At 51.6% G+C, this 25,288-nt stretch overlaps 1 protein-coding gene across 1 annotated transcript in view; it reads right to left on the bottom strand.

Moving 5' to 3' along the window:
- Positions 1-1,707: 1,707 nt before the first annotated feature.
- The window catches only part of ARHGAP23 (Rho GTPase activating protein 23), a 72,935-nt gene continuing 49,354 nt past the window's right edge, over positions 1,708-25,288 (bottom strand). The window contains 10 exon segments of the mRNA XM_070389761.1: positions 1,708-3,574; positions 3,577-3,620; positions 3,623-4,184; positions 8,703-8,734; positions 10,727-10,823; positions 11,384-11,425; positions 17,539-17,664; positions 18,318-18,407; positions 18,677-18,750; positions 21,300-21,378. Coding sequence (XP_070245862.1) covers positions 3,152-3,574; positions 3,577-3,620; positions 3,623-4,184; positions 8,703-8,734; positions 10,727-10,823; positions 11,384-11,425; positions 17,539-17,664; positions 18,318-18,407; positions 18,677-18,750; positions 21,300-21,378 — 1,569 coding nt within the window. The 3' untranslated portion in view covers positions 1,708-3,151.

Here is a 25,288-nt window from a genome sequence, read left to right as displayed (position 1 = left end):
AAAGCTTTGCTTCATTATAACTCCATTCCCTCCTGACTCCTTTATGTTCTTATTATCATAAAAATTTGATCTTTATACATTATAAGCCTGTCAAAACAGTTTTGTAATTATCATCTTATGCAACTACCTTTAAACAATAGAGAGTTAAGGACAAACAATAGAAGAATTACAAATAAAGATGTTTATGGGAATTCCCTGGCAGTCCAGTGGTTAGGACTCCCTGCGGAGTCCTCCAATGGAAATTGTACAGGGCATAAATTTGATCCCTAGTTGGGGAACTAAAATTCCACAAGCCATGTGACATGGCCAAAAAATAAATTAATTAATTAATTAAAATATTTATACTGCCTTTTATAATGCCTACACGTTCCCCTTAATGGTGTCCTTTATGTTTTCATATAGATTCAAGTTACCATCTAGTGTATTTCATTTCAGCTCACCGGACTCCATTATTTCTCATAGGGCAGACCTGCTAATGAGAAATTGCCTGCTTTTCTTTACTGGAGATGTCTTCATTTCTCTCTGGTTTTGAAGGAAAGCACAGGGTTTTGATCTGTCGTTGTTTAGTTGCTAAGTCGTGTCCGACTCTTTTGTGACCCCATGGACTATAGCCCGCCAGGCTCCTCTGCTCGTGGGATTTTCCAGGCAAGAATGCTGGAGTGGGTTGCCATTTCCTTCTGCAGGGGATCCTTCTGGCCCAGCGACCAAAGCTGTCTCCTGCATTGGCAGGCGGATTCTTTACCACGGAGCCACCAGAGAAACCCGGTTTTTGATCTATTCTCCCGCAAAGCCTACTATAGCATGAAGGAAGCCCAGTGGGCAGCAACCCTGACCTTATGGCTTTCTGGGCTTAGATTTATCCTGCCTTTACCGCTTATTAGCTGTGTGACCCTGGACAAGTATGTCATCTCTCTGTGTCTAAAGTTTCCTCACATATACAAATGGAGACAACAGTGTTGTGACCATAGCTCCAAAGAGTTTTGGAGGATTAATTAAGGACATATAAAGCCCTTGGGGGCTGGTGTGAGCCCACAATAACACTAGCTCTTAGCCCATGTGCCAATCAAAAACAACCTCTGGGACAGAGGTGGAAGAAGGAAGCAGATTTCAGTGAGCCACTAAGCTCTTCCCAGTTCCAAGGCTCCTCCCTAGGTTCTCTTTGATGACTGGCATCTGTTTTTCCTACAGATGGCTACTAGCATCATCAGAGGCAGCCTGAAGCTGGCAGGAGCAACTATAGAGACATGACATGGAAGAAAGCCCATCCCAGGTTGTAAGCTTACATATGTGAATAAGACAAAGGGCGATGACAGCTGGCCAGCAGGGAGGACCCTGGGCTTTCCCAAAGCCTCCTCTCTGCTGGCCAGCACCTGTGGACCATTCTGAAGGTCCAGACAGCCCTGAGAAGGAAGATGCCTGTGCCCTTCCTGGTCTCTGCAGGAAAAGAGAGCAGGTGCGTGAAAATCTTCTGCAGTGATGAGGGTCAGCACCCTTCCGTCTTATCTTCTGTGCCCAAGTCATTGCTCAAGCCAGTCTTCCAGGACACCTCCAAGCTACCAGGAAGCAGAGGTTTGTCTCCACTAAGTCACCACCTGGCCCAGCCCCACTGCCCCCGCTCCGTGGGCCAGGTAACTCACTTTCAACCCCTCCCAGCCCCACTCTGTCCCTCTCCTCCCTCCCAAACAAGTGAGACAGCTGACTCGTGCCTCAAGGAAGGCCATTTATTTCCAAGATATAGACTATACTGTTCAGACAGGACTTTTCAGAAGCAGGAAATCTTAGTTGTTGCCTAGAGAGGTGTGTCAAGGACACAGTAAAAGGAGACATGCGGACGTCGGGCGGAGGCTTATTCAACACTGTTACAACACTTTTTTAAATGAGCAAAACATCTTTAAAAATCCTTATAAATTCTTTATAATATGTTACACATTTAGAGACAATATTTACAATAAAGGATGAGGGAGGGAGGATCAAGAAATCTACTTTACAGCAAATCTTTGCATAAAACAAGAGGACCGATAGATGTGGCAGTGGGTTCACAACCCCTGGACTTCCCTGGGATGAGTGAGGACGTGGGTGGAGAGGCCTGTGATCTGAGATCTATTTACAGCTGTTGGGGGAAGAGAGCGCTGGGTCCTGCCCTTCCTGAAGGAGCAGCCCAGCGCAGATCCCATCCATCTATCTGTGTGTGTGTGAGAGAGTGAGTGAATGAGAGTGTGAGAGACAGACAGACACCAAGGATGTTTTCTACCCTCCCTCTTAAAGGAAGAAGGTGGGGCCCGTGTGCCTGAGCTGTGGAAGGAGCAGGCACAGCTGGAAGGACAAAAAGCGGCAAGAGGTCTAGCAGGGGGACTCTGGACCCTCCCCATGGTCTGGGGCACAGGCAGCTCCCCACGGTCGTAATGTAAAGATTGGGAAAAGGTTGGTGTGGGGAGTAACCCTGGTGTCAGTCCTGCCTCTGTGGAAGGGCCCCACCCGCCTTCTCTGGCTCTGACAAGCAGCAGGGGAGCAGGATCCCGTGTGCAGGGAAGGCAGGGAGCCCTGATGGGGGCGGGGGAGGAAAGGGGCAGGAGTGGCAGGAGTTGCTACTGGAAACACTTGGACAGTGAGAACACACACTCGCACACACCACCCCGCCCCCACGGACACTATCGCCCCACCTCCTCTCCCCCAATATACATACACACGCACCCCGCCTTAGCTGGCAGCCAGGGGCTAGTACGGGCAGGGAGGACAGAGGAAAGGCGTGAGGAGCCAGCATCACCCAGTGTCTTCTCCTTAGTCTGAGCCTTAGGGGCTCCCTACCCACACCCCATGGGCCGATAAGGGTCCCTAAGTGCAGACACAAGGGCCCAGAAGGGCACACTTATCCAGGGGACAGAGACCCTCACAGCCCTGCACGGAGCCCCAGTAGCCTAACCCTTCTCGGTCTCCTCAGCCTCGGAGCCCCTGCCTTCCACTCACACTCCGTGTCCAGCCCCGGCTTCTCCTCTGGCCACTCCCGACCAATTCCAGCGCACAAACCAGAGACACGGCCTCAGCGCCCCCCACTTGCACCCGGATGCTCCCATGGGCGACTAGAGAAGGGGTGCAGGCAAAGACGACTCCTGGGAAACCGGGGCGAGGAGGGGGCTGACCGGCGCGGGCGGTGTCACAGACACTGATGGAGGCGGGAGGCGGCCGAGCGGCGCGGGGGCTGGCTCTGCGGGGCTCCCGGGTCCCCAGGCGCGGGCGGCAGAGAGGCGGCGGTCGACGGGGCCCGCGCCTTGGTGGACTCCAGGCTGCTGAGGCCCGAGTCCTTGTTGTCGCTGTGCGCCCGCGGGCCCGCGGACACCGGAGGACCCCCGCCTCCCAGCTCCTTCCACTCGTTGAAGTTGAGGTCGGTCAGGGGGCTCTGCACAACCACTGTGTGGCGGCGCCAGCTGCTCCGGCGCCGCCGCGTCTCGGGGGACAGCGGCCGCCGCAGCCGCACGGCCAGCATGTCGTCGGCGGTGCCGCGGAGGCGCAGCCGCAGCGCCTCGAGGCGCGAGGGCCGCGAGCCCAGCGCCGCCGCCGCCGCCGCCCGCCACGGCCGCCGGGGCGCAGCGACTCCTGGCTGCTAGAGGAGGCGGAGCCCGGCAGCCCGGCGGCGCGCGCGCGCCGCCCTCGCCGTCCGCGCGGCTCCGGGCCAGGCGGCGCCGCGCCAGGGTGTCGCCGGGCATCAGGTGGTGCGAGCTGAACGAGGGCCGGCGCGCCGGGCGCCCCCCGGACCCTGCGCCGCCCTCCGTGTCCGTCTCCACGTGGCTCAGCTCGCTGCGCTCGTCGTCCGCCTCGTCCCCCGCGCCCGCCCGCCGGCCCCCGTTGCCCGAGCACACGCTGCGGTCCATGGTAGACAGGGTGGAGTAGCCCGAGACGATCGAGCGCGTGTCCGCGGCCGGCCGCTCCTCCGGCGCCGCCGGGGGGCTGAGGCGTCCGGGGGCCTCGGGGGCGGCGGCTCCCGGCCGCTGCCCCTCCGGCCGATCCTGGGCCCGCGGCGCCGGCGCCCCCGCCTCAGGCTTGTGCGCTTCCTGCTCCGAGTCGTCGTCTGTGCTGCTGCCCAGTCCCCGCGCCTCCCGCCGCTTCTTCCGCTTGCGGTTGACCGCCGAGATGAAGGAGATCGCCAGCATCTCCCGGGTGTACGGCTCCTTCTTGGGGGCCCATGAGCCCTGTGCGGGAGACAGGTCAATGTGCCGGGGGCGGCCTCCAAGCTCCAGACCCTACATCCCCCCCACACCACAGCACCTAATCTTGACAGGGCCAAGCCAAGCCCAGCCCAGCACCCGCACCGTCTGCTGTTCCCCGCCCCGGCCCCCAACCCCGGACGGAGGTCCCAACCAGATCCGCTCTAGAGCCTACCACCCCCGCCCCCTCAATTCTGAAGCCTCCTTGGCGCCTCCTCTGGTCTTAATCCAGACTCGGCTTTTTCCTGCGAGCTGGGGGCTGGTTTCTCACCTCGCCCCAACTTTCATTCCATTCTCCACATCCAGTGTGGCATAAATCCTTTTAAACTCAAGCTCTACTAATAACAGACTCTAAACAGCGAAATGACACTTGACAGTTTGAACCCATTTCACGTATACTATCCTGGGTTATGATACCAGAGCCTGCACCTTTCTCTGACCATAACTCTTCCTTCCCTTCCTCTCCACTCAGTCTCACCAGGAAACCTGCCTTTCCACCTACTCAGTAGGAACAGCCTCTCTGTGGCAACCCACCCAAGTTCATGTCCCTTCCCACCACACCCTAAGCATTTCTGTGGTCCCACCAGCACCCCGCTGGTGGCTCAGATGGTAAAGAATCTGCCTGCGATGCAGGAGACCCAGGTTGGATCCCTGGGTCAGGAAGATCCCCTGGAAAAGGGAATGGCACCCACTCCAGTATTCTTGCCTGGAGAATTCCACAAACAGAGGGCTACAGTCCATGGAGTCACAAAAAGTCGGAAAGGACTGAGTGACTAACATTTTCACTTTTTTTCCCCACCAGCTCTCCACCTCCACAATCCCCAACTCCAGATCAATCCAACCACCAGTTCTGCTGCCAAAAGTGGCTTAAGAATCCTGCACAACCTGATGGTTTGGATTGAAGCCACTTCCAAATTGTGATTTACAGCTGCAACGTGGGCAACTTTCTGCCACTGTTCTCACTGCTGAGCCTGTGGGTGGTTTTTGGTCCTGGCCTTCCATGATCCCCTAGCAGAGCCCAAGCTGCCCATCACTGCCTCCTCCACCTGGTTTTTAATCCTGCCTTTCTGGCATCTCCTCTGTCTCCTGGGAGGCTCGTTTTCCTCTTCCTACCCCTTAAGAAGCCATGCTCTCAGGGCTCTGTTCTCAGCCCCTTTTTTCTTCTCTCTCCCTGGGAATATCCTGCCCCCGAGGTCTCCCTCTCCAACACCAAATTCTTTATTTCTCGAGCTCCATCCAGAACTCCTCTTCTAACTGCAAATCTGCCTCTACCAAGGGGTCTGCCAACACCTGAAACTCACCTACCTGGAGCCACATTACATTCCCTACCCCTGCCCTAGACTGCCAACATTCATGTCCTTACCTCAGGTGACTCTGACTCCTCCCTCTCCCCTCCTCCCTCTAGATTCTCCAGAAATGACTCCCAAAGTGGTTCATCCCATTATCCTGTGTTCAGACCCTCACTCTGCCTTTTCTAGACCTTTCTGCCCTCTTCAAAGAGGATTCCCTGCCTCCACCCTTGCCTCATCCTAGCCCCTCCTCCTCAAGAGCAGTCAGTCCTTCTAAGGCAAGGCAAGAATCTGACTGCCTCCGGCCTCTGCAGGACGAGACCCCCATGAGGATAAAGCACAGACACAGGGCCCTCACAACCTGCCTGAGGCCCCTCTGCCCTGACCCCAACTGAACACAGCCGTCACTCAGGCGGTTCAGACCCTTCCCTTGATAGGTCTTGCACTTTAACACTGGCAGCCCTTAGTTGTGCCCCGCTCCCCACCCTATTTATGGGATGAACTCTTAAGTCCACCTACTAGGCGCAGTGCAAACACAGCATCCTCTGTACAGCAGCCTCCCACCCAGCTCTCCCTTTGGCTGAGCTGGGAAATCCCTTCTCTACCTGTTACATAGACCTTTGAAAATACACATACAGCAGCTCTTTCTCACATCAGAATAGCTTTGTTTCCACATCATCTGTATCAAACCCTGAGTCCTTTGAGAGCAAGGTCGCGTGGCTCATGTTTGCATCCATGACTCCTAGTACAGTGCCTGTCACATAAGAGGCACTCGAGAAATGTTAAGTGATTAAACAAATAGGTGAACGAACGTAGGAAGCTCAGTAGAAGCAGATGCTGGGACTGGTCCCCTGCTGGGCTGGAATGAATGACCTGCCCTGCCACCCGTCTCACAGGCCACCTTCTGTTGCAGCCACAGTATAACAGGCACACCTCAGAAATACTGCAGACTCAGTTCCAGACTGCAGCAATAAGGCAAATACCTCAATAAAGCGAGTCACATGAATATTTTGGTTTCGCAAAGCATATGAAAGTTATGTTCACACAGCAGTCTATTAAGTGTGCACTAGCACCATGTCTAAAAAAGTGTACGTAGCTTAATTTAAAAATACTTCATTGCTGAAAAACACTAAACAATACCTGTGCCTTCAGGGAGTCATAATCTTTTTGGAAAAGTAACATCAAAGATCACTGATCACAGAACACCATAACGAATATGATTACCATGAAAAAGTTTGAAACAGCACAAGAATTATCCAAGTGTGAACAGAGACACAAAGTGAGCAAATACTGTTGGAAAAATGGTGTCAACAGACTTGCTCAACATAGTGTTGCCACAAACGTTCAATTTGTTTTAAAAAAAAAATAAGTGTAGTAGCCGTAAAGCACAAAGGAAAGTGTAAGAAAATGAGGTCAGCCTGCAGGGGACGGAGACACAGCGCTGCCTCCCATGACCGCCGCCCTCTCTCATATCAGTTAGCTCTGAGAAAACCGGAGTCTGTCAGGGATTCAGGATTCACAGGCCTGCGGCTCCTGGGCCGCGGCTGCCCACATTGTGTGACTCTAGAAGGCACCGCCTAAAGCTGTGTGAGCTGCAGCACTGCTACAACCAGCGTGAGGCGCGTGGGGGCCTCTTCCCTGGCCTTCCTTCCTGGCCTGTGCTCTCTGGGAGACGTGAGAGACCGCTGGGCTCATCTGATCAAATTACACTCTCATCCTGGCGAGTTACAGAAGCAATGAGGTCAGAACGGCCACTTCTAGGGAATACAGAGGTCAGGAGGTTCACATATAGGTTGAGGGGTCAGTCCAAAAGAGGCTACAGGAAACCAGGGGTCTGGCATGAGCAAGGGGTGGAGGTGACAAGGAACTAAACTCAGGTCACTATAATTAATTTGCTCTCTGCCATATAAGTCTTGTGATGGAGTGAGCTCCCTGTCGCCAGAGGTGTGTAAGCAGAGGCTCTATGGAGAGGTTACAGTGGACTTCTGCACTAGACTAGAGCAGCCTTCCTTCCTTCTGGGCTTTCATCTGACATATAATGAACTAATGAATATTTATTATAAATAATGAATATATAATATATGTATATATATGTTGATATATAATGAATACAATGATTAGATAACATAATGTGCTTGGTGTCAGGCACACTGATTTTTCTGGGACTCAGCCAGTGCTTAGAGATCCAGAAAGAAATAAGCCCAGTTTGACCAGACAACATTTAGCTGATTTCACCGACTACTATGGACAGAACTGTTCCCCACCCCCAAATTCATATGTTGAAGCCCTAAGCCCCCAGTGTTATGGTACTTGGGGCATTGGGGAGGTAATTTTATATGCGGTCATGAGGGTGGGGCCCTTATGGCTGCATTAGTGCCCTTATAAGCAGAGAAACCAGAGAGCTTGCTCTTCGTCTCACATGCACACCTGTTCACTTTCTCTTTGCCATATGAGTACATGGTGAGAAAGCAGCCATCTACGAGCCAGTTCTCACCAGAAACTGACCGTGCTAACACCTTGATCTTGGACTTCTAGTCTCCAGAACTGTGAGAAAATAAATTTGTTTACACACCCCTGGCCTTCAAGCTCTAACCTAACAGTTGAGCAGGGCTCATCTGGGGCAGGCATCCTTGCCCTACTGGGCAGGCTCTGGAACAGGCAACTAGCTGCCTATGAGACCTGGTTCAGAGAACCAGCTTAGGCTTCGTTGTTTTCAATGTCATTGATTTCTGTTCTTATCTTTATTATTTCCCTTCATTTGCTTTGGGCTCTGCAAAGACCTTAAAAACAATCATTATATAACTCATAGTTGTTGTTAACCCCATTTACGAGGGTAGGTATTATCCTCATAAATAGTATGAGGAAGCTGAGGATCTTAAAGAAGTTAAACAACTTGCCTAATGTCCCAAAGCTACCAAGTGGTGGAGCCAGGACATGGGCCCACAACTGTCTGTGCTCCTAACCAGTAGGCAACACTGCCTCGGGCCACCAAACTCCCAAGCCAGAGCCTCTACTTCATCAATTATCTCCCCAAGCACTGCCAAGGTGAGCGAACTCAGCTTACCCTGGACACTCAGGTGTTTCCCACCTTCCTTCCCAGTGACTAGCAATCTTCTTCAAGATTCTAATCACAACTCTCCCAATTGTTGTGACCAAAAAGCAAGTGGGCTGGCTTGTACAGGGATATAACTTTCAGAATTGCTGTGGCACTTACCTTAGACTTGGCTGAACTACAGGTGGTGGAACCTGTTGGTAAGAAACAAAGGAAAAATGAAAGTTGGATTGGGCAAGAGAAGGCTGATTCTTGTGAACACAATTCCCTCTCCTCAACGGCTTCAGAAACCAGGGAGTTCAGAACCCTGAGCTCTCCCCAGGTCCTGGGAGTGCGGTGGACTTCTGATGTCATTTCCTGGGGGATAAGGATGGAGTGGAGAAGGATGTCAATCACCACTTCCTTTTGAAGCAGGAAGTGACATCAGGCCCCTGGACCTGCATTTGCCCAGGGTTAAGGGCAAGGCGGACTTTTCTTTGGCCTCTCCCCTCCCCTCCTGTCCCTGTTACCCTGAAGCACTAGAGAGAAAACGCCAAACATCAGATGCAGTTCACAGAAACCACCACAATACACAGCAAATCACAGATGCTCTGGAAAAATGGAGACCACACAGTGCACAGAGAGGGGCGCTCTATACCTACCCTCACCCCCCGACTTCAGGGACATGAGAGGGCAGAGGGACCATGTGAATGATGGGGCACAGGGCAGACAGGAAATGGGCAGGGCAGGAGGTAGGGAGGGCTGGTGATTACAGCCTGGAAAGCGTCTACCTCCAGACCAGAGGTCAGGCTGTCCTCAGGGGCAAAGGCCCTGTTTACTATCAGAGTTATGAAGGAATGTGGGTTCCAGTCCCTTATTAACACTGGGGTGGGGAAGGACCCAGAAATAAGTCTTGCAGTGCTGTCCCCAGGACTGGGGAAGGAGCAGGCCCACCCAAGGATCTCTGGGGGTCTGAAGGGGGGCAGGTGCGGTTAATCCACACTCTCCAGCAAGCAAGTTAGATGCCTCCTCCCCAGCCCTCCCCTGCACACAGTGAGAGCAGATGGGCTGACCACACAGCGACACACACGGGCAGGAGAGTGGCAGCAGGTGATTAGAAGAGACGGGGGGCTCCTCTCGGCCATCCCCACCCCCACGTCCTCTGGCCCCCTCCCCAGCCTGCCTCTTGCAACTAGGGGTGCTGTGGTATGCCTCTGTCAGAGACGCAAGTGGGGAGGTCACCCACAGAGTGGGGAGTTAGTGGCTAGAGCCAGAAGGCTACCCTCTTGTCCCTGGACTCCTCTACTATGACAGCCAGACCCCTGGGAGCAGGACTAGGGGCTGAGTGACCAGGGGCTCTGATTTCGGGAGCAGGAAGAGCCAGCCTTCAGAGGCGGCCGACACAGGAGCTATAGATGCAGAGAGGCTTCTGGGGTGGCATCACTGAAGTCTGGAGATGCTGGGTCCCACTACCAGCCAAGCCTACTCCACCCAGATAATCAGAAGTGGCCAAGCTCAGCACAGAGAGAAAGCCATAGAGTAGGGGGGCCGGGGGGCTGTGGAGGGCAGCCATGTGGTGCCCAGGCTTCCTGGCAAGGGGCCCCGACTTGGCTCTAACAAGTGCTTCCTTCCTCCTGAGAAGGGGCTTTCCGATGGGAGGCCGGTACGCTGTTAACAAGCGTGGGGAGCTGGACTGTAGGGGAGAGGTCCTCACCGCCCTGGACAGCTCTGCCTGTCCCTTGCCCCATGCCTGCCCAGCCTTCTTATAATCACCCGCCACTGTTAGTGACCGAGGTTGCAATGCCACACTGTACCCTTTAAATCTCCAACAGGTCCGCTGGAGGAAGGAAGGGAGGAGAAGAGAAGAGCAGGATCCAGGGGATGGGGGGAGAGCACAGGGAGAAGAGGGAAGAGGGGAGGAGGGGTGCAAGGAGAAAAGGAAGAAAAATTAAAAAAGAGGCACGTGCCCAGGACACAGCCCTCAAGAAACAAAAAGCTCAGGAAAGAAACCGGTGAAAACAAAGGTCCTACCCAACCCAGGGCAGCCGAGGAGGCGGAAGCCCCCGCCACAGCCCAGCCCAGTGGTGGGGCAGGGAGGGGCCCCGTGGGGCAGGAGCAGGGCAGCTGGGCGCCTGGCCAGGCATCTGGGACCCTCAGGAATGCAGATCCCATGGCCTCTTCACCCCTTCCTGGGCCCGTGCTCTCACCTGAGCCTGGCTCTCCAGGTGGCACTGTCCTGCCAATGTTAGGCAGGAGGTACTCGATGTTTGGCACTGACTGAGGCTCCTTGTCATCCACGGGAGTCTGCAAACAGGAGAAGGGTCAGGCCCACAGCCTCAGATGGGTGACTGCAAACCCCTTGGAATGGGAAACCCTGAAGACAGGCCGCAGGTCTCCTCCATCAGACTGGGGCTCACCAGCTCAGGGAGTGTTCCCTCATCAGCCAGGGACTCCAGGGCAGTCCTACATGTCCCTGCCTCCCCAGCACCTTGGCTGAACCCTAAAGGCCCAGCTGCTCCCTCCACTGAGGGTAGGATCTGTGTCTCCTCCATTAGACTGGACCTTCCTAAGCCCTCTGTCCTCCTCATAAGACTGGAGGGCAGGGTCTGTCTTTTCTACTGGACTCAGATTCCTTAGGGCATGGCCTCTATCTCCCCCTCAGACTTGGGGTTCATGAAAGTGAGGGCTATATCTCCCATCAGACTGGAGGCTCCTGAGGAGAGGGCCTATGCTTCCTCCAACAGACTGGGATGTCCTAAGGGCAGGAACCTTCTCTGCTTCAGACTTCCTGCCCACCCCACCCACCTGGGATGAGGACCCACCACCAACCTGACCCCACCCCACGGCCCCTCTGCATCACTCACTCTCTCTCCCTTGTCCTCGCTGTCGCTGAAGAACCAGTCTGACTGCAGAGGAGACAAAAGGAAGTGATGGAATCAGCGTGGGAAGGAGCTGAGGGAAGACAGGGAGACAAGAGCTCCCAAACTGCTCGGTTCAGAGGACCCACTCAGGCACCTGATGGAAAAGTTGGGACCCAGTGTGGAAAGGAAACACAGCCTGGAGTGGGAGAGGGTCCGAGTACAGAGAGATGCCCCGCTCAGGACAGCTTCTCTCTGCCTGTTTTTCACCACGCACAGTCCCTGCGCATCACCACAGCCACTCCCTATTGCAAACCAGAAGAGAGGGGTGCAGCAGCGCCATCTAGTGCCAGCGAGTTCCGCTGCAGGGAGAAGGCCAGCCCCCGCGGCTGTAGCTGTGTGTATCCCACCCCAGACTGGGGTGGGTGCCCCAACCCCAGATAACAGGGTTGGTGCCCCCAACCCCAGATAAGGCAAGTGCCTACAGTGAGGTGTCAGGAGGTTCCCCGAGGGTCAGGGAGGCAAGGGTGTTCTCATACATGCCAAACAGAATAGAAAATAAAAATCCCACTCAAATATATTTTGATGATAACACCCTAAAAGTTTTCTGAAAACCAAAAACATTGCTTACATGTGAACAGGTATCAGCCTTAACTAGAACTTTCGGCAGCAACAGATACAAGATGACATGAAAGTAATATTTTTTGATGTGTTTCTGAACTAAAATTTAAGAGATTTTTAATCTAGAATTTTATATCTTGCTAAACTCTCATTTAAATTTGAGTGTGAAATAAAGCTATTCTAACATCAGAAAGTTTGCTACATGAAGATTCTCTTAGCTGACCTCATGAGCAAGTAAATAAATAAATCCAGGAAAGAATAGGAAGTTCTAAGAAGTAAAGATGGATAATAGTGTAGAAAAGTCAATTGTTATCAAACTAAGCAATGATTGCACACATACATATACAAACAGGCACCAAGTATACCCATGACAATGTGGACTTCAAATTCATAGGGAGGAACTAGTGACAGGTGAAAATATACTAAGATACTCGACTCTTAGATGTGGTGGAAGGAAGACGTGGACACTGATAAACTTTAGAAATTGATAGTAAAAATTCAACATGACTACAGGCTTTTTGCAATTGTATCATTCAACATAAGTATGGGTTTTATAAACTGTGTGAGTTTTATATCAGGAAAATAAAATCAACCCATACAAAGGTAGGAAAGACCCAAAAAAGCAAATAAAATGAAAATGTAGTAGACAGGAGATGCCATTTAAGATGGCAGAAATAAGTCCTGACAGTACAGAAATTACAAAAAGTAAATGAGCTAAGCTCACTAACTGAAAGTTAAAACACAGGGAGTATTATTTATATTTATGGATATCTTTATACTTAAAATTAGCATGTAGAAGGTGGATTGAAAAGACCTGCGTTAGCCTATTTTAGAGTGGTAATTATTGGGGGCTGCAGAGTGGGCTTTGGAATGAAGGGAGGAAACAAGGAGACTTGCAAAGTTGATTATGACCTTGGGTCACGAACTTCAGTTATTATTCATCATAATCAGGAATATGATTAACTCAAATAAGCAGCGCAGAACAGGAACAAGGAAGAGACAGAGGAAAAAAGAGATGACGAGGGGGAAACGCAAGATCTAGAGTCAGTCACTCAGGGCTCCAGTTCACCTGAGGTAAACCACCTCTCTGAGTCTACTTACTTATCTTTAAAATGGGCATGATACATGAGTATCTACTTTGAGAACTGTGCTGCGGATTAAAATAAAATACCGTATGGCCGTTATCGAAAAAGACAAGAAATAACAAGTGTTGGCGAGGATGTGGCAAAAACCCTTGTGCGGTGCTGGTGGGAATGTAAAGTGGTGCAGCCACTATGGAAAACAGTATGGAGGCTTCTCAAAAAATTACAAAGAGAATTACCATATGACCCAGAAAACTCACTTCTGGGTATTTATCTGAAGGAAATGAAAACATATACGCACCTCCCTGTTTGTTGCAGCCTTATTTACATAGCCAAGACACGGAAGCAACCTAAGTGTCCATCAATGGATGAATGCATAAAGAAAATGCAGTCTCTATGCCCAGCGGAATATTATCCAACAGTAAAAAAGAAGGAAACCTTGCCATTTGAAGCAATATGGATGGACCCTGAGGGCATTATGCTAAGTGAAATTCAAAGTCAGGCAGACAAAGACAAATACTGTAAGATCTCACTTACATGTGGAATTTGAAAAAAAAATAATCCAGGCTCATAGATACAGACAACTGATTGTTGGCTGCAGGGGAAAAGGGATGGGGAGGTGACTGAAATGGGCAAAGGTGGTCAAAAGATATAAACTTCCAATTGTAAAATGAATAAATAAGTCGTGAGGATGTAATCATGGTGACTACAGCTAATAATACTGCATCGTATATTTCAAAGATGCTAAGAGAGTAGATCTTAAAAGGCTTCATCAAAGAAAAAATTTTCTATGTATGGTGTTGGACATTAGCTAGACTTTTGGTGCTGATCATTTCACAATCTATACAAATATTGAACCATCATTTTGTATACTTGAAACTAATATGTCAATACATCTCAATTTTTAAAAAAAGCGAAAAAGAAATACTGTATGTAAAGCATTTAGTACAACAAATAGTTTATAATAAATGTTAGCTATTACTAAAAGGTGCAGTTCCTAGAGACAGACTGTCTAGAAGGAGCCCTAAAAACCCAGCCTCTAACTCAGGTTTAAGAGTACCTGAAAGTGCTCTGAGAACCCGGAAGGCTACAGGAAGCTTCTGGACGTCTACGGGAAGCTGCCGGATGGCCCGTGGTTCTCTGGAAGAATTCACACTAGCTCAGGCCACCCTGCTTTTGCACATGCCGTTCCCTCTGCCTGGAATGCTCATTCTCCCTTCTCTGCCTGGCTAACCCTAGTGCCTTTCAGGAACTCCCTGACTCTGGTTGCAGCCCTGCACCCAGGGCTGGGCTGGGTCCTTCCATGTGGCTTCCCTGGATATAGCCCAGAAGTGCTGCCTTCACTGGGCAGCGTGCCTTCAGGGCAGGGTCTGAGCTCCATTCACCTCTGTGCTGCCAGCACCTGCATTTGTATCTGGTATGGAACAATGACAATGGTGGTGATGATGGCAATGGTGATCAATAAGCTAACCCTTGTATAACACTTACTACCTGCCAGGCACCATTCTAAGTGCCTTACAGATAATAACTCATGCAACCCTCACAATAACACTGCAAGACAAACAGGTGAGGAAACAGAGGCACAAAAAAGGTAACTAACTTGTCCAAGGCCCCACAGCATATAAGGGGCAGAACCAGGGTGCAACCTCAGGCAGACTGGCTCCAGGGCCAGTATCCTGAGCCCCTGCATCAGTACTTCTCAACTGGGGTGACTGTGCCCCTCCAAGGGGGCATTTGGTGACATCTGGAGACACTTTCAATTGTCACAAGTGGAGGGAGCCTCCTGGCATCTGGCCAAGAGATGCCACGAAACATATTATCAGCCACAGGACAGCCCCCAACAAACAATGGTCTGGCCCCAAAGGTCACTAGTGCCGGGTTGAGAAGTTCCAGTGCACGCACAGTAGGAATCACCACGTTTGCTGAGTGAATAAATGAACAAATGCCTCAGCATGGTCTTTGTTTCGGTTTTAGCTAGCTTAGTAATCATGAGTATGAGCTGGCTGGTGACTTGCTGCCGGGTGGCTGAACACTTAGGTTTGGTTATAACTCGGCCATATCTTGCTGTGGGACCCTGAGCAAGTCACCATTCCTCTTCAAGCCTCGGTTTCTACTCTCTGTACAATGCAAGGTCAGGTCTCATAACTTAAGGCCCCTTCCAGCTCTGCTGTCCAAAAATTCCATGGAACACAGAACCCCCGGGGCAGGGAGGCAGGGGTGGTCACAGCTGAACCTCCCAGTGGGACGGGAGGTCATGTCACCCACGAACTCCAACCACCTACTCACTGGCCAGGGGCTCAGAGCCAGAGCAACTGCTGCCACAAATTCTGCCCTGCCTGGGCTCAGGACTACACTGGGATTACCCTGGCTCAAGAGTCTCTGTGCTAGACAGACTGGCCAACTTGGGTGGGTGGGCTCAGTGGGCTCAGTGTGAATGAACAGGCAGCTCACTTTCTTGACAATTGACAATCATCCAGGGCTGATTACTTTAATGCCAACAGGGCAGAAAATGGAGAGGTGCATGTTTGGTCATTCCCCAGAAATGATTTCCTCAGTGGGAATGCCCAGACTGGCATAACCTCAACAACAAATCATTCATTCATTCATTCATTCAACCAATACTGAGGGTTCACTCTATGCCAGGCACAGGGTCAGTGCTGGGGTTACACCTATGAAGGAGACCAATGTACTCCACCTCCCCCACCCTACCCAGAAAAGATGCTGCCACTGGCTGGGGATATCCCCCTGAGACCCTAGGGTAGGGGAAGTGGACACACTTTGGGCCTCCCATCTCCCTGAAGGTCCTGACACTCCAGCTGACCAAGGCTTTGGGCTTCTTTGGACTTCGCTAGGAGTCAGGGGGCCAGTCTCCCTCTCTTCCTCACTACCTTCCCCACCAAGCATACACTCATGGGGGCTCCATGGGTTCCTCGTTTGGGGAGCTGAACTTTTCCAAGGGAGGAAAGCTTCCCCATACCAAGGCCTCATCAGGATCTCTGACACTGCCCAGCAGCCTTGGCCTCCCCAGCAGCTCTGGAGTGGGCCTCCGGGCTGGTGGTCCCAATGTTAGAGTGAGAACAGGCCTCGACATACCCTCCTATGGCTCAGAGCTCTGACACCCAGTGAAGGAAGGAAAGGAGCAGGCAAGGCCAGCCAGCATGACCAGTCTACCCACAGCCTGACTCGGCTAACTCTGACCACCTCGCTCACTCAAAAGCCAGCTCTAGGGTGGACCCAGGAGTCGGCCCTCCCATTCAGTGGGGAGTAAAGCAGAGGAGTTGGTCAGACAGACCTGCCTTCAAATCCTGAGGCTGCTACTTAATAGCTGTGTGATCTTGAAGAAATCGCTTTTCCTCTCTGAGCCCCAGTTTCCTCATCTGTAACAGGAGTAACATGACCTGGCTTATTCCCTTCCCTAAAGTGTCTATGAGGTGGGGGAGCTGAAGTTCCTTTCCCTTGTTTGTTGTTTGTTATGTATATGTATGTGCTCAGTTGTGTCTGACTCTTTGCAACCCCATGGACTGTAGCCTTCCAGGCTCCTCTGTCTGTCGGATTTTCCAGGCAAGACTACTGGAGTGGGTTGCCGTTTCCTACTGCAGGGGATCTTCCTAACCGAGGAGTCGAAACCACATCTCCTGCATTGGCAGGTGGATTCTTTACTACTGAGCCACCAGGGAAGCAAACCCTTTTTTTGACCAGTTGCCCATCTTATTTCTCCTGGCAGGAGGGTTTTGATTCCATTCTTTGTGGGTTAAACCACAGGTCCCACCAAGATTTGGAAATGGAAAAATCAATGATTCATAAAAACATCTCTGAGTGCCCCTAGAAGGGGGCAGTGCTGCCCTGGGTTTGGCGCTTAAAAAAAAGAAAAAAAAAAAAGCCTCCTGCGCCTTCTGCTGGCCATTCTGGGTTCTCATCCTGTGGTGGATAATAAGACTCCTTAGAAACCACAGGCTCTTGTGGGGCCTCCAGGCAGCCTTAAGGAGGAAGGTGACCAGCCCAAGACACGGAGACCACGCAGCCAGATCCTGCCCCAGCCCATCATCCGCCCTGCCCCATCTGCCTCCCATTCCCCAGGGAATCGCCATTTTTCCCCTAAAGTCTCAGTGGGCCTGCAGGGAGAGTGCTGTCCCATCTGTCTGCCCAGTTCTGCTTGGACATCTCTCCCGCGGGTCACCTTCTGAAGGCACCCCGCTTCTTTCAACCCTTCTGCCCTCCAACCCAGCAGCAGCTCTCCCTGACCTTTCTCCTCCCTCTGTCCCGCACACACATCCTGGAAACTCAGCGGCTCCTGGTTGTCCCGCTGGGGACAGGCATTCAGGATTCATACCTGCCTGGCCTTAAAATGCAGGCTACTGCTTCTGAAGGGCCTCCTGCACCCCCGGAGCATTTTCCACATCTTTCCCTGGGCACACCCACCCCGGCGAGCAGGAGCCAGGGCCCAGGGAGGCCGCTTACGTGCTGGATCAGCGTCTCTACAATCTTGTAGCGGTCAGGCATGTGGGTCACCATATCTGCCATGTTGTCCTCAGACGTCCTCACCAGCGTCGGCCCGAAGACCAGGGCCAAGTTCCGGGGCTCCATCTGGGCAGGGGAGGGAAGCGGATCAGTGTTAGTCTCCCTGTGAGCTTTGACCTCCAGGCCCCTGGGCCTCCCTGACTCTGGGCCCCTCTGGCCCCCAGCCCGACCACATCCTGAGCTGGTCCTGGCCTGGGGCCATGTGCCTCCTTGCTGGGCATGGAGGTGCCTGGTAAGTAGAGAATAGGCCCCACTCAACCCCAGGCCCAGCTCTCACGGTCAGTTCCCCACCTGCACACCCGTACTGTCTAGCAATGGGAGAGGCCAGAGTAAAGACCCACTGGACGTCCCAAGGGTGTTTTGGACTGGCAGGAATCCTGTATGTCCCCTCATTCTACCCCTCTGCGGAACTAGAAGATATAGGGGTTTGCTTACGAAAACGCAACGCAAGGGACCCAAGCTCAGTCAGAGGGTAGATTCCACCAGACACAGAGTCTGAGGCTCTCCGCCTCTGAAGACCCTCAGAAATTCAGGAGCCGGCTCAGGAAGAAGTACTGGCCAGTATGTGGGGGCAGCGGGACAGAAGGACCCCCTAGGTCGGAGGGCGGGGCCAGTGAAGCCTGAGGTTACCTGACCTGGAGGAGCTTACTGAATAGAATATGCTGAGGAGACCCCACTAGGCTTCCCTCCCCCACACTTCAAACTGGAGCTGGACCCACCTTGTTTTTCTCCGAGTGGTCGGCAATGGTCTTCAGATGACTCACGAGGAATTTGAGTGTTTCATAGTAGTGTCCTGGGAGATCCCGGATCTGGGTGGGAGAAGGAAGGGGCATGGGACCCGGCTGTGATGGCTTCCGCCTCCCCACTGCCCCTCAAAGGGGCTCCGCTGCCATATCTCAGGGGGTCTGGAACCCACTCTCTAACTGTCCCCCGGGGATAGACAGAGGAACTGAGGCCCTGAGGAGAGCAGGGCTTGCCGAGGTCACGGGGGAAGCTGGTGGCACTGGGCTTGGGCTGCTGGGGCCGCAGCGCTCGCCTGTCCAGTCTGCCCTTCGCCCAGCAGCAGCCCCCTCCTTACCAGCTTCCGCAGCGTCTTCAAGCGCTCCCTCGAGTCTTCAATGCGATTGGCCTCGATGAAGTCGTTGTATTTGTCTAGAACAGTGAGGATTCTTTAGAGAGGGGGGCTTCCGGGCTGAGGAGGCCCTGCGGGGAGGTCATGTTTGTGCTGAGGTTGTTCAGTTGGTGGGAGGGGGGCTCCAGGGCCCTAAGTTCATGTGACCAAACCCACCGCAGCTGCCCTCAGGGGTGCGCCTGACCTGGAGAAGCCCAGGCGTGCTCGTTTGGGAAGAAATGAGACCTCAGCTGCCTGTTGACCCTGGAGAAGGGGTCCCTGCCCCAGGCTCCAGGACAAGGACACCACGAGGTTAGAAGACAGGTTACCTAGAAAGAGGGAGGGCCCTTTCAGCCTCCAAACACTCCTCCCCATCTGTATCAGGGTTCCCCCACCTCCCCTCAGAAGAAGTCCACGGGGAACTTTAAAAAAGGGAACGTGGTAAGTTCATCCTGAAATACACCTGGATGAGAGAATGTGCAAAGACAGCCAAGAATATTCTCCAAGGGAAGAATGATGAGGGAGGACCTGCCAGTGAGAAACTGACACGGACTAAAACCATCGTACAGCTCAGGCAACGTGACGCTGATGGAAAGGGGAAGAAGGGTCAGAACTGAAAGGAGGGAGACAGGCCCTGTGGATCTACAGGAAAAAGTGTGTCCGACTCTTCGCGACCCTCTGGACTGCAGCCCACCAGGCTCCTCTGTCCATGGGATTTTCCTGGCAAGAACACTGGAGTGGGTTGCCATGCCCTTCTCCAGGGGATCTTCAAGTCAGTGGGAAAGGATGGTGGTGTCGATAATGTCCTGCGGACTATTAGCTATCTTGTCGGGAAAATAAATCCATTTCTAGCTCATGTAATACACAAACAAATCTAATTGCATTACAGAGTCAAAAATAATACTTATTCAAGTATTGGGAAAAATAAGAAAATATTTTTATAATCATAAGGTATTCCTAAACACTCATGTTTACGTATGTGTCTCAGCACAGAATCCATTAAAGGTTAATCTCCTAGTAATGACAGAAGTGAAAATGAAAACAACAGTGAGATGCCATTTCCCCTCTCTGATCAGCAAAACTTTAAAATATTAATAACATCATCCAGTGTGATGGGGACGTGGGAAAGTATCTTACACCACCAGCAGCAGTGTGAGCTTGGGTCAGCTCCTCGGCATGCAACTTGACTTTAGCTTTCAAAAATGCTTTCCAGGACTCTGACCCAGCGAGTCCATGTCTAAGTATCTACCTCTGGGATCCTGGTCCAGGCATGCAGGGACACAGTCAAGAAAAATCATTATAACGTGTACTGAAATAGCAAAAATGTGAAGGCAATCTAAATATCCATCAGTAGGAGAGTGATTGAGCTTCTCAGGTGGCTCAGTGGTAAAGAATCTGCCTGCCAAGCAGGAGACACGGGTTCGATCCCTGGGTTGGGAAGATCCCCTGGAGAAGGAAATAGCAACCCACTGCAGAATCCTTGGCTGGGAAATCCCAAGGACAGAGGAGCTTGGTGGGCTACAGTCCATGGGGTACCAAACAGTCAGACACGACTCACCAACTAAACAACAACAAGGGGAGTGATTAGACAATTTACTGTCTATTCAGGCTGGGAAACACTATGTGGTTGATTTAAAAGGAAAACAAGGTCGAGCTCTTTGTACTGACACGAATGAATCTCAAAATTAATGAGCCTCCTTCTGCTGAGAACCACGCAAGCAGCGGAGCCACTCGCTCACAGGACTCCTGACAACTGGCTGTGTCTGTCTTGTCCCAGCTCATGTCGGTGACAGCAGATTGGGATCCTGAAGCCAGCCATGGCAGGAGTATCTATACTATAGAAACTGGAAAGTGCTATCATCGCAGCTTTATTCCTTTCAGAGCCAGATGAAACAGCTACCAGCATCACCCAACTGCAAGCCCTATGTAGGCACGTGTGTCTTTGTCACACGTGTGAGAGGAAAAAGGAAAGTGAAAGTCGCTCAGTCGTGTCCAACTCTTTGCGACCCAGGCCAGAAGACTGGAGTGGGTAGCCTTTCCCTTTTCCAGGAGATCTTCCCAACCCAGGGATCGAACCCAGGTCTCCCACATTGCAGGAGGATTCTTTATCAGCTGAGTCACAAGAGAAACCCCGTGTAACAGGGTCTGGAAGCAAACACAGTGCACTGTTAACAAGGAGCTCAGCAAACGGCCAAGAGCTGGGCTCTGGGGACAGATGCCTGGGGTTGAATTCTGGCTCTGACACTTACAACCTCTGTGACCTCGGGCAAGTCACTTAACCTCTCTGTGCAGCAGCTCCCTCATCTATGGGGTGGAAATAATAGTACCTCCTCATGGATTTGTAGGGAGTAGTGCCTGGCACATGGTAAATGCCCAGAAAATGTTAGGATAACCTCTGTGGACAGGAAACGGGAAGATGACTGTGTTCACTTTATTTATATCGGTACTGATGAAGTTTTTTACAAGCATGTGTTTCTTTTGTATTAAACCCCCAAAGTAAAACCACACACTCAATTTAAAAAGCAGTCAGGACGCAGCATAGATAGGTACTCCCTCCCCCTTCCATCCTCCACGTCCGCCCCCAACTCACCATCAGTGAAAAGAGGCTCAGGTAGCTTTCGGAAGAAGGACTTGAGCAGGCTGCTGATCACGTTGAGGTCTTGCCAGCGCTGGGGAGGGGGCAAAGACATAAGGCTGTAGTCAGGCCCCGCCCCGGTGCCCACGCCTCCATGCTGGTCCAGCCCTGGAGCCCAGTCCAGCCTGGTTCTGGCCTTCTCTGGGATCTACTGATACCATACCCAGCTCTGCCCAGACCAAGGGTCACTGGGCTAAGAATACCCACTACAGCAGAACAGAGTCCCCAGCCAGGTCCAAGCCCCTTGAGCCCCTAGCCCCAGTGCCCCTGCTCCAGCCAGCCCAGCGGGCTTGGACATTTGTCCCTCCACAGAAAGAACATCCCTTCCCTGGTGCAGGCACTGTGGGGGACAGAAGTGAGCAAAACCCACCCCCACATGAGCCTGCCCACTGGACCTGCTGGTGCCAACTCCTGCTGGTCTAAATCACGAATTCTCAAGAAGGGACGTTGGAACTGTTTGGTTTTCACACCTGGGGCACGCCACTGGCATCGAGCGGACAGAAGCCTGGGGTGCTGCTAAACTTCCTCCAGTGCACAAGACAACCTCCCACAAGAAAAGAGTTATTCTGCCCGAAGTGTCAAGGTTGAGAAACTGGGCTAAACAAATGGTTGTTGAACACAAGAATGAAGAATAGCCAGGTCAGTGTCCCTTCTGTGCACCAGGGGGCGCCAACACCCAATGCAAAGTCCTTCCTGGATAGGAACTGCTCAGAATAACACATGTTCAGAAAGCAACAAAATCCTGGAGCAAAGACACACAACTCAGCAATATAGTACTCATTACAATGGGTCCATAGCTCAACACTTTTTTCTTCTTAACTGATAGTTAATTGAATTTCCATCGACAAGCCCAGTCCAACGGGTTGCTCCATGACATCCTCTTTCCTGTCCTACACCTCAGGTCTGCCAGGGACAGATACCACCAGTCCACAGCTCAAACTTCTGGCTCCTTTCCTACCCCTCCTTCTTCCCTCTCGTGCAGCCAAGTCCTAGAGCTGCTCCCACCCTCCTCATCCCCCTGGGACCACTGAGTCCTCCTGATCCCCTCTCCCACAAGATGGGTAATTTCTTCCCTAGACATCCTGCTCTGGGCCTCCTTAGTTTACATCCACTCAAGTGAAGTGAAAGGTGCTTAGTTGTGTCCAGCTCTTTGCGACCCCATGGACTATATAGTCCATGGAATTCTCCAGGCCAGAATACTGGAGTGGGTAGCCCTTCTCTTCTCCAGGGGAATCTTCCCAACCCAGGGATCAAACCAGGGTCTCCCACATTGCAGGTGGATTCTTCACCAGCTGAGCCACCAGAGAAGCCCACACACCCATTAGGCATACGCTAAAGCCCTGCTTCTCAAACCCTACTCTCATCTATGCCTCCCCAACTGAAGAACCATCCAAGGCTCCCCACTGTCCATTAGCTCAAGGTCAAAGGCTTTAGTGAAGCCACCAAAAGCCCTCTGTCCTCGGCCCTGGGCCTCACCCTCCCCACTGCCAAGCCCAAGAGGTGGGTCCACTCTCTGTTCTGACACTCAGATCCCTCTCTGGGATACACAATCTGGTCCCTAATGAGAACCAGCCTTTTCTCTTGTCCACTATTTCACATGTGCTCATCTTGTCTCCCGAGCTCCTTCCCAAGGGCAGAAAGACTGTCTTATGTCTTCACATACAGCTTCAGAGTATGTGACTCATAGGACTTTCCTGCCCAAATTCATGGTTTTCTGAAACATCTTTTCCAGCAGAGTATCTTTTGTCCAGTAAAATGATCCAAGAAAACCCAATGTGAAAAAAATCGACATTAAAGAAAACAGACAGAAGGACTTCCCTGATGGTCCAGTGGTGCAGAGTCCGCCTGGCCATTCAGGGGAGAGTGGGTTTGATCCCTGGTCCAGGAGGATTCCACATGACGCGGGGCAACGAAGCCTGTGTGCCATGGCTGCTGAGCCCACGTGCTGCCACTACTGAAGCCAATGCTACTAAAGCCTGAATTCCCGAGGGTCCCTGCTCCGCAACGAGAGAAGCCCCTGCAACGAGAAGCCTGCATACCACAAGGAGGAGCCCCTGTTGGCGGCAACTAGGGAAAGCTCACCCAAAGCAACGAAGACCCAGCACAGCCAAAGATGAATAAAAAGAGACAGAGCAAAGCAGGTTACTCTAGTTCAGGCAGGGACGCAGGTCCTGACCTGCCCTCAGCCTCCCACAGCACCTCTGGGGAACCTTAGGGTTCTGGGAAACACTGGCCCTACTGCAAACTCTTTTTTTAAATGGAAATGTTTATTTGGATATTTCCCCCAGTTTTATTGTGATATAATTGACATTTAAACTGCTGCAAACTTTTTTTTATTTTTTTTTGGCTTAAACAACAGAAACTTCTTTTCTCACAACTCTGGAAGCTGGGAACTCTAAGATCCAGGTGCCGGCCCGTTCAGTTTTTGGTGAGGGCTCTCTTCCTGGTTTGCAGGCAGTCACCTTCTTGCTGTGTCCTTATGAGGTGGAAAGGGTGAAGAGAGGGGCTCTTCGGTGTCTCCTTCCACAAGGACACTCACCCTATCATATTGCAGCCTGACTTTATTTCCCCATAATTACCTCCCAATAGGCCCTACTCCCAATACAGTCATGTTGGCAGTTTGGGCTTCAATGTATGAATTTTGGGAGGACATGATTCAGCTCATGGCACAAGAGAAAGGGAAGATGATAGAGTAGAATTCTGGAGGAAATACCAAAACAGGATTGTGAACACAGAGACATTAATGTTTCTCTCTATAGCTGAAGAGGACAAGTTGTAATGAAAGCACAGAAACATTTTTAGACAAGACAGACATTTTGGGAGTTTGCATTAGATGGCCTTGACCTCTGGAAGGCTGCACTCTTCCTCCCCAGGCTGCTGTTACCCACCTTTCAGAGTTATTTGACATTTACTTTATATACTCTGTCCAGGATTTTTAGATGTAATCACTAGGAAAAACTGGTCAGAGTGTGCTTTCTCTATCTTAACTGAACCAGAGTCCTTCTATGTAATTTTTTTCCTGCTTTAAACACGTCTTATCATGAAAATTGAGATCTAATTGATGTTCAGTATTATATAAGTTTCAGGTGTATAGCATGTGTGTGCCAAGTTGCTTCAGTCATGTCCAACTCTTTGTGACCCCATGGACTGTAGCCTACCAGGTTTCTCTGTCCATGGGATTCTCCAGGCAAGAATACTGGAGTGGGTTGCCGTGCCCTCCTCCAGGGGATCTTCCTGACCCAGGGATCAAACTTTCATCTCTTACGTCTCCTGCATTGGCAGGTGGGTTCTTTACCACTAGCGCCACCTGGGAAGCCCCCAGGTGTATAGCATCAGTTCAGTCCAGTCGCTCAGTTGTGTCCGACTCTTTGCCACCCCATGAATCGCAGCACGCCAGGCCTCCCTGTCCATCAGCAAATCCCGGAGTTCACTCAAATTCACATCTGTCGAGTCGGTGATGCCATCCAGCCATCTCATCCTCTGTCGCCCCCTTCTCCTCCTGCCCCCAATCCCTCCCAGCATCAGAGTCTTTTCCAATGAGTCAACTCTTCGCATGAGGTGGCCAAAGTACTGGAGTTTCAGCTTTAACATCATTCCTTCCAAAGAAATCCCAGGGCTGATCTCCTTCAGAATGGACTGGTTGGATCTCCTTGCAGTCCAAGGGACTCTCAAGAGTCTTCTCCAACACCACAGTTCAAAAGCATCAAGTCTTCGGCGCTCAGCCTTCTTCACAGTCCAACTCTCACATCCATACATGACCACAGGAAAAACCATAGCCTTGACTAGATGGACCTTTGTTGGCAAAGTAATGTCTCTGCTTTTGAATATGCTATCTAGGTCGGTCATAACTTTCCTTCCAAGGAGTAAGCGTCTTTTAATTTCCTGGCTGCAGTCACCATCTGCAGTGACTTTGGTGTATAGCACAGTGATTCACAATTTTTGAA

The sequence above is a fragment of the Bos mutus genome, chromosome 19 (genome assembly GCF_027580195.1).
Source record: "Bos mutus isolate GX-2022 chromosome 19, NWIPB_WYAK_1.1, whole genome shotgun sequence".
NCBI lineage: Eukaryota > Metazoa > Chordata > Mammalia > Artiodactyla > Bovidae > Bos > Bos mutus.
The sequence above is the reverse complement of the archived record's forward strand: the minus strand, read 5'-3'. Positions and strand labels throughout refer to the sequence as shown.